Raw genomic sequence first — 9,665 nt, forward strand, 5'->3', positions numbered from 1 at the left:
TATGGTACTGTGTATCTACAATGCCCAAACCCTTTCTGTAATTCTGCTACAAGCAATTAGCTCTAGTAAAAAATAAAGGAAACATTAAAATTATATATAAAATGTCTATCTCAGGGCTGTATATAAAAGGAAATGTTTAATACAACCCAAATTCACTAGGAATATTAGTCAACATGACCACTTAAGTGTATGTAAAATAGTTTCCAGTGACATGGGTAAATGGTCTCACTATAATTGAAAAATAGCAGAATGCAAAATTATATATACAGTTTTGATCACAATTCAGTTTCTAAAAGTGCTTAGAAAATGTTCAGAAGGAAACTTGGACCTTTGAGAGGTCAGATTATGCTTAATTTGTCTTTCTTCTAGTTCTGCTTCCAGTTTTTTAAATACCCAGAATACACTGCTTTATAATCAGCAAAGAAAATAAACTGCTCAGAAGGCATTTGCTTTGCCTATTCCCTGCCCACATGGCTCCTTCCTAACAAGTCCATGTATGAATTCTCACTGAATACTTCCTCTCTGCCTAGCATTGTGATAAGCTTGTAGTAGATACATCTAGAATGCTTGTCTGGATCCCATCTTTTGCGAACCAAAGTAACTGCTGAGCTCCTTGTTATAGACTCCAAAGGCAGTGGACCTTGAGCAAAGAGTGATGGGAGATCCCTAGGCAAGTCCTGGAAAGCCTTCTAGGCAAGATCCCTAGGCAAGTTCTTGAAAGCCTTGGCTAAGCTGCATCTATTTTACTGAACTATAGTTGACTTACAATATTGTGTTAGTTTCAAGTGTACAGCACAGTGATCCAGTTTATTTTTTTTCAGATTATGTTCCATTTCAGGGTATTATACAGAATATAATTCCCTATGCTATACAGTATATCTTTGTTGCTTGTCTGTTTTACATATAGTAGTCTATATATGTTAATCTCATATTCCTAGGCTGCATCTTTAATGCTGGTTAGATACTGAGTCCTTGGTATTCTGTTAGGCACTTGGACCATAATCTGAAGGGAATGGTGACACAGTGTCACTGAGAACTTTTTAAATTTCTCTGACATAGTAACCTTGTGGTTATAATTTACCCAGTGAAGAGTTCCTGTGTTCTGATGTGCAGACACCACATACATACAAATGATCGACAAAGGAAGGGTCAGTTTTGCTCACATCAATGATGAACATATAAATTGCCAACATCTGCTGGATCATTGGAAAAGCAAGAGTTTCAGAAAAATCTCTATTTCTGCTTTATTGACTATGCCAAAGCCTTTGACTGTCTGGATCACAATAAACTTTGGAAAATTCTGAAAGAGATGGCAATACCAGACCACCTGACCTGCCTCTTGAGAAATCTGTATGCCGGTCAGGAAGCAACAATGAGAACTGGACATGGAACAACAGACTGGTTCCAAATTGGAAAAGGAGTACGTCAAGGCTGTATATTGTCACCCTGCTTATTTAACTTATATGCAGAGTACATCATGAAAAATGCTTGGCTGGATGAAGCATGAGCTGAGATCAAGACTGCCAGAAGAAATATCAATAATCTCAGAGATGCAGATGACACCACCCTTATAGCAGAAAGTGAAGAACTAAAGAACCTCTTAATGAAAGTGAAAGGAGAGTTAAAAGTTGGCTTAAAGCTCAACATTCAGAAAACTAAGATCATGTCATCCGGTCCCATCACTTCATGGCAAATAGATAGGGAAATAGTGGCAGACTTTATTGTTTTGGGCTCCAGAATCACTGCAGATGGTGACTGCAGCCATGAAATTAAAAGATGCTTACTCCTTGGCAGGAAAGTTATGACCCGCCTAGACAGCATACTAAAAAGCAGAGACATTACTTTGTCAACAAAAGTCCGTCTAGTCAAGGCTATGTTTCTTCCAGTAGTCATGTATGGATGTGAGATTTGGACTATAAAGAAAGCTGAGTGCTGCAAGAATTGATGCTTTTGAACTGTGGTGTTGGAGAAGACTCTTGAGAGTCCCTTGGACAGCGAGGAGATTCCACCAGTCCATACTAAGGGAGATCAGTCCTGAGTGTTCATTGGAAGGACTGATGTTGAAGCTGGAACTCCAATACTTTGGCCACCTGATGCCAAGAGCTGACTCATTTGAAAAGACCCTGATGCTGGGAAAGATTGAAGGTGGGAGGAGAAGGGGACGACAGAGGATGAGATGGTTGGGTGGCATCACCGACTCAATAGACATGAGTTTGGTTAAACTCTGGGAGTTGGTGATGGACAGGGAGGCCTGGCGTGCTGCAGTCCATGGGGTCCCAAAGAGTTGGACATGACTGAGTGACTGAACTGAACAAGTGAAGAAACGTTTTAAAGCAACAAGCATGATCAAAGACTATAGACTTTGTTGTCAAGCACACTTGGTACAAAGTCACTGGGTTCAAAGTACCCTTTCTGTGACCATCATAAGTTACAAATATCATCTATTTCCCCCTTTGTAAAACTTTATGAAACACTGATTGTTGCAATGCTTCCTGTAAAAAACACGTTAGTTAACATATGTAAAATACCAAGCATAAGACTTGACACACAGGTGCTCAAAAATACTGTTTCTTCCATAATACCCTCTCCACTCTTTGTATTCTTTTCTGCTAAACATAATTGGGATAGTCCTGTTTCACAGTGAGGGTCCATTTTATCATTCATGTTCTATAGGTGAAGAAACTCAGGCTCAGAAAGGAGAGAAAGTATGATTATGAACAAGTTGATCTCTTGCTTCTGGGTTCTAATTTGCTTTTTGTTTTCCGATTTTTATTTTATATCGGAGTACAGTTGATTTACAATGTGTTAGTTTTGGGTGTATAGCAAAGCAATTCAGTTATATGTATATCTATTATTTTTCAGAGTCTGGCTTCAAATTTGGATTGCCACAGATCAGGCGTTAGCAAACTACGGCCTGGGAGCCAGATATGGCCAGACACTTGTTTTTGTGAATACAGTCACAACGGCAATGTCAAATTGTTACAATAAACAGCATGGCTTGCAAAGCTTAAAATATTTACTCTCTGGCCTTGCCATAGATTATCAAAACATGCTTCAAGATGACTTTCTAGTTTTTTGGTAAAACACAGTTGCCCAAAAAGTATTGATGTTTCCATGAAACATCAATTGAACTTTAGTTCAATCTTAATTTAGTTGCACAAAATATTTTTCTTCTCAGTGATGAAGATAAAGGAAAATCTTGGAAGCCCAAGTTTTTGGCATTGAAAGAAAAAAAGAAAAAAGGTGCTAAAGAATCAGAAAGGTAAGCATACAAATGCACTCACACTACAGTTTTTCTGTTGCAGTTTATACATCTTACTAGCTGTGTGATCTTGGCAGTTTATTAAATTTGATATTTGGATTCGTCATCTACTGAATGAGAATATTAACATCTATATCACAGTACAACAGAAAGGATTAAAAGAGAAAGAGGATATGAAAATGTAAAGTGTCACACACATTTATCATTCCTGCTTTTGGTAGATAGGGAGCAAGAAGAGAATTCTAGCCATCATTTTTTATCAAAGAATGAAAAATTTCCCATCTTCCTCTACACTGTAGGAACCTTTTCCCTGTAAGAATGAACTTAAATAATATACCATTTAGAACTTGAATGATGCCTTGAGAAGAGAAACTGGGTATCATATAGCAAGGCTGATTTCCCTAACATATTGATACAATATAGTTCTAGTGATCACTACATTAATGTTAGAAATAAAACAATGTTTTATTGACTCAAGATCTATCCTTTATTCATGTGATTCAAATTCCTAGGTGGCTGTGGAGGGAGGTGATGTTTTTTACTATCTTTGATGATGGCTTCGTGCTCTGTGCTTCAGTCTTCTCAGTTGCTGGGATCTAGGGCAGGAGCTGAGGCACTTTAACTAATGTCTTGGAGAAATCCTTGTCTAAACAGTCACTGAGCTGAAAACATTATATAGTCTGTCTACTCTGGGAAATCTGTCCAGAAAAGTCAAAATCAGACATCAGTCTGTACCAAATTTAAACTCAGAGAATGGCAAAAGGGGAGGATGGTCCTTCTCTAAGTTTTTAAGTTTAGACTTGATTTACTTTTTCCAAGTTGGAAAGATGTATTCAAGACTAGAAAAGCATCTTTCTACCTTTAAACATCACACTTCTACTTTTGCATTTTGTTGTTCAGTCACTCAATCGTGTCCAACTTTTTGCAACACCATGGACTGCAGCACACCAGGCTTCTCCATCCTTCACCATCCCCCAGAGTTTGCTCAAACTCATGTCCCTTGAGTCAGTGATGCCATCCAACCATCTCATCCTCTGTTGCTCCCTTCTCCTTCTGCCCTCAGTCCTTCCCAGCATCAGAGTCTTTTCCAATGAGTCTGCTCTTCACATCAGGGGGTCAAAGTATTGGAGCTTCAGCTTCAGCATCAGTCCTTCCAGTAAATATTCAGGGTTGATTTCCTTTAGGATTGACTGGTTTGATTTCCTTGCTGTCCAAGGGGACTCTTAACCATCACCTCCAGCACCACAGTTTGAAACCACTGATTCTTCAGCTCAGCTTTCTTTATGGTCCAACTCTCACATCTGTACATGACTATTGAAAAAACCATAGCTTTGACTATATGGACCTTTGTTGGCAAAGTGATGTCTCTGCTTTTTAATATGCTGTCTAGGTCTGTCATAGCTTTTCTTCCAAGGAGCAAGCATCTTTTAATTTTGCATAGCATAGCAAAACAAAATTCCAAGAAATGAAGTATCAGTGAAATTTTTTACTTTCCCCATCTCCTGCCAAAAAAAAGCTTTCCTCAGTCCATGGGATTCTCCAGGCAAGAATGCTAGAGTGGGTTGCCATTTCCTACTCCAGGGGATCTTCCAGATCCAGGGATCAAACCCACATACCCTATGACTCCTGCATTGCAGGCAGATTCTTTACCCGCTGAGCCATTGGGGAAACCCACTATTTTAATGACTATACATAGGAAACAATCTTCTAGTGCTTTATTTCTTACAACAAACTGATATATTATAGTTGTTTTCCTCAACTGAGTAATTTGAAAATGCAATACTGAGTTTAACATTATTCTTGTAGATTGATGTATCAATTTCTATGCATTCTTTGTTCCTTTTTATTTTTATATATTTATTTTTTTCTTTGTGGGAGTGAGAGAATGTGGTGAAGTATGGAAGTGACTCCTCTGATCATGTGGAACTTCCTCAGTTTAATGTAAAGTGCTCCTGACTCCCTGTCTGAGTCTTTGTTCCTTTTTAAATGATTTTTTACCATAACTTACTCTACCAATAAGTAAGGATTACTTTTTTAGTGTAATTTTAGTGCAACCCTTTTATTATCCCTTTATTAATCAGGATGATGGCCAGTTCTCAGAGAAGTTTGAGGGCGGTTTTCTGGTATAAAGGCATGGAAATGACAGCCCACCTTCTAAGATGTTCCATGTAGACTCTGAATGTTATGTGGAAAAGGACAGCTGAAAAGGGGGGTTGGGCCAGATTATAAAATACTCTGTGTACAACACAGTGGGATCTGACTTTATCTTACAGTAAGGGCAGCACAGACAGACCGGAAGGTTTTAAGCAAGGGAGTGATATGATCAATTAAATTTTAGAAAGATGACTCTGGAGGCAAGTATGCAGACAGATTTGAGAAAGAAGAGGCAACAATAAGATGGTATAAAATTATACACATAATTATACCTGAATATATCCTGAAGTAGAATGAGTTTATAGCTTTGGAAGATAAAGAGTTTTATTATATACAGTAACACTTAACCCTACCTGCACATTTCTTGCCATCTTCTAGGAGTTTCTTCAAAACCAAGAAGCAAAATTTAGAAAAGGACAGGATGAAAAGAGAAGAAAGACTTTTTAGAGAAAGATTCAAGGTATGTTCTCTGAAGGTAAACATTAACAGAGGAATTAAATTTTTTTTTAAAGATTCTGTTAAGTGCAGTGTACATCTGCCTCTCTGGGACTGTCATGATCTTTGATTAAACATGTGATAGGTTAATTTTTCCTGATACATTTCTGTATTATCATGCCTTTGTACATGCTATTTCCTCTGCCTGGAAAAACTGCTAAGTTGTTCTTTAAGACTCTGTTCAAATGTCATCTACCCTTCCCTGACTCCTTGAGCCAAAGTGTGTGTGTGTGTTTGTGTAGTCTGAACTAAAGTCTGAGTCACTTTTAAAGGACAGATTTTTGTCTTGTTCATTTCCCCTTAGCTCCCAACATAAAAGTGGGTACACTGAATGATTAATCAACTCTGTCACTGAGTCCATGGAGCGTTTTTCTGTAATCTCAAGGTTCAGACACCTCCCTTTTGGTTTCATGTACTGTCACAGTGAGCATTATTAAGGAACATACACTGAACACCTCCCGCATACCAGACGTTGGATGGAGAGAGTTACAGAATGCTCCTCACATCATGACCCCCGTCCTCCTGGTTTTATTTCTCGTCATTCTTCTGCCGTGCTCTTTGTGCCTTGGCAGCAAGTTGTTCATCGTTCTGTCTCTTGAATGAACATCCACCCCCATCCTCGTCCTGCTGGTCCCTTCCTCAGACACTGACCTGAGCCCTTCCGGACACACATCTCCATCTGACTAGCACCTGTTCACTTGTGATGACCTAGTCGGGGCATCGCCTCTAGGAACTCACGCTTGCTGATTAAAGAAATTACTCTTCCTCTACAATACTTTCTACCTGAGCAAACCTCTAGCTTATCACAAAACATTAGCATTGTTGCAATACATGTTCATCAGTTAAACTATGAACTCCTGGAGGACAGGGTTTATATTATGTATCCTGTCCATGTAGCGAGCATAATAGTAGTACCTACTGCTAAGTCTCTTCAGTCGTGTCCCGACTCTGTGTGACCCTATAGATGGTAGCCCACCAGGCTCCCCCGTCCCTGGGATTCTCCAGGCAAGAAGGTTAGTGTAGTACCTAACACTGTATGAAAATGTTTTTGGACTCAACTTAGGAATAAGCACAAAAACTTCTTAATCATTTATAAGTTCTGCTTGAACCAAGCTAATTAGGGTTACTAGATCTATAAATTGTAATATGAAATTACTTACTGTAAACCATGACATTATTTGATTAGTTGAAAAATGAGTGTGTAACAATTACTTGTTGAAAGGACCCTATGTTCCATCTAGTGCTTTTATTCCCCACTGTATTTGTGACACTTTCATAGGCAGCAGAAATTCCCATTCTCTTGAGTCCATTCTTCCCAATCACCTGTGGTGAGTCTCCTTGATATATCATTAGGAAAACTATACAGTTTCAATAATTTTTACTCACCTCAAATCACATCCAACCAAAATATTGGGTACTTCATTTGTGTGAGGCACTGAGGGTGCAAGAATGGATAAAATTTCCCATTTTTATTTTACGAGAGACAATATGTTGATTAAATGCCATCATGGGGTACACACAAAGTACAGTTAAAACAGTAAATTATACAGGGCAGTCATGAACGCCTTCATGAATAGTGCTTAAGAGAAAAAAAGCACTTCAGGCAGAGAAAACAGCAAGTGCAATGGCATGGAAATATGGAAGGTACACAGTGCGTTCAGGATTATCATATAGCTTGGTGAGGCTTCAATGAAGGGAAAAGAAAGAGAGGGGGATGGGGAATGATGTTGTGCAAAGGACCCTAAATGTCAAACTAAGAAATCTGAGTTTGAATGAAGAGTTTTTAGAATTTTATCTTAAAAAACCAGATTTGCGTTTTAAGAAAGCATTGTGAACAGTGATCTGGAAAGGGTAAGATCAATTAAGAAGCTATTACTCTAGTAGGCAAAAGAAAAACCTATCTTGTGGATTAGATCGCATTTGGTACCCATCATAATTCATCATCCAAATCCAGGACACTTCTGAGGGGAAGGAGGCACAGTTAATCACAGTAAGTATTTATAACTTGAGACATTAAATATAGAGACTATCCTGAGCAAAGGAAGATGTGTGGCTACCCTAACTTAGTGAAGCAGACATCTGCAAGTATAAGCTACATATTTTAGAACTTTTTCCAAGAAGTGGATTTCAATACATTAAAAGGTGGTGTACCTGTACATGGGTAGATTGGCTAGTTTTATAACACAGAAAAAAAAAAAATACTCTCCTAAGGTTAGAAATCGAATCCCTCAGTTGTTCCACAAGTAATTGTCTTTAACCACCAAGGGAGAGTGGGACCTGTTCCCACACACCATTCCTAAAGTGAAAGTTGCTCAGTCGTGTCTGACTCTTTGCGACCCCATGGACTTAGTCCATGGAATTCTTCAGGCCAGAAGACTGGATTGGGTAGCCTTTCCCTTCTCCAGGGGATCTTCCCAACCCAGGGATTGAACCCCGGTCTTCCAAGTTGGAAGCAGATTCTTTACCAGCTGAGCACAAGGGAAGACCAAGAACACTGCAGTGGGCAGCCTATCCCTTCTCCAGCGGATCTTTCAGACCCAGGAATCAAACCGGGGTCCCCTGCATTGCAGGTGGATTCTTTACCAACTGAGCTATCAGGGAAGCTACACACCATTCCTACCTCTTTAAAATATGTGTGCTGCTGCTATTAATACATGTATGCAAGAATATATGAACCCACTAAAGAGGAAGGGTGGAAAGAGTGCCATCTAGAATGCTATATATATAAGAACATTATAAACTCTAAAGCACTACTACACAAAGAGGTTTTCTGTTTCCCTCTTTTTATAACTTGTCCTTTCCTGGGTTTACTGATTGACTTCATTACTGGAACAATTAATATACCATTCACAATACTTAATTTATACCAATGTTACCACCTTCTCACCTCCCAGAATTCCTTCTACTACAATTAGATAATGGATATGAAAACATTTTGAAAATATCTTACCAAACAAATGTAAAGGTTGTGATAATAAATAAATGTACTATTATTTCTTTAAATAACCTTTCTTTCCCTAAATATCTTGCTATTTTCTTTTTCCTTAAACATTAGTTAACAAATATCTGGCCTCTTGAGTTTATTTTGAGGTTACCATAGTATGTCCTCCATTAATGTTGTTATAATGAAAAAGAATAAGTCTATGCAAGCATGTTCTGATTAGTAATTTTTTCTTTCAGTATGACAAAGAGATTACTGTCATCAACACAGCAGTGGTGTGTTCCAATAATTCAAGAAATGGAATATCTGACTTGCCAATAACCCCGGGAGAAGAACTGGAAGTCATCGATATCTCTGACGAAAATCTAGTGATATGCCGCAATTCTGAAGGCAAATGTAAGTTACTAGGTTATTGCCCATAATATTTCAATCACTGCTTTTGAAAAAAACTCAAAGCATTATAACTTTCAGATTAGTAATAGTGACTTTTATTTCTATAGATGGACATGTGCTAATTGAACATCTAGATTTCAAGTAAGTGGTTTGACTTTGTACTTTAAATCAAATTCTGAATACTTAATTCATTACTGTGTACATGAGTCTCAAGGAAAGACTACTGCATATATATACTTCAGGAGAAGTTTGTAAATATGCAGTGCTCTATTCTATAAGGAGGACTTCCCTGGTGGCTCAGATGGTAAAGAATCTGACTGCAATGTGGGAGACCCAGGTTCAATCCCTGTCAGGAAAATCCCCTGCAGAAGGAAATGGCAACCCACTCCAGTATTCTTACCTAGAGAAGCCCATGGATAG

At 38.4% G+C, this 9,665-nt stretch overlaps 1 protein-coding gene across 1 annotated transcript in view; it reads left to right on the forward strand.

Annotated features, from left to right (window-relative positions):
* Nucleotides 1–9,665, forward strand: part of FYB2 (FYN binding protein 2) — a 77,586-nt gene that overhangs the window by 62,847 nt on the left and 5,074 nt on the right. Inside the window, exons 13-16 of the mRNA XM_020904309.2 lie at nucleotides 3,179–3,262; nucleotides 5,795–5,876; nucleotides 9,092–9,248; nucleotides 9,353–9,386. Coding sequence (XP_020759968.2) covers nucleotides 3,179–3,262; nucleotides 5,795–5,876; nucleotides 9,092–9,248; nucleotides 9,353–9,386 — 357 coding nt within the window. The remainder of the gene's footprint in view (nucleotides 1–3,178; nucleotides 3,263–5,794; nucleotides 5,877–9,091; nucleotides 9,249–9,352; nucleotides 9,387–9,665) is intronic.

Source organism: Odocoileus virginianus, chromosome 5 (assembly GCF_023699985.2).
Source record: "Odocoileus virginianus isolate 20LAN1187 ecotype Illinois chromosome 5, Ovbor_1.2, whole genome shotgun sequence".
NCBI lineage: Eukaryota > Metazoa > Chordata > Mammalia > Artiodactyla > Cervidae > Odocoileus > Odocoileus virginianus.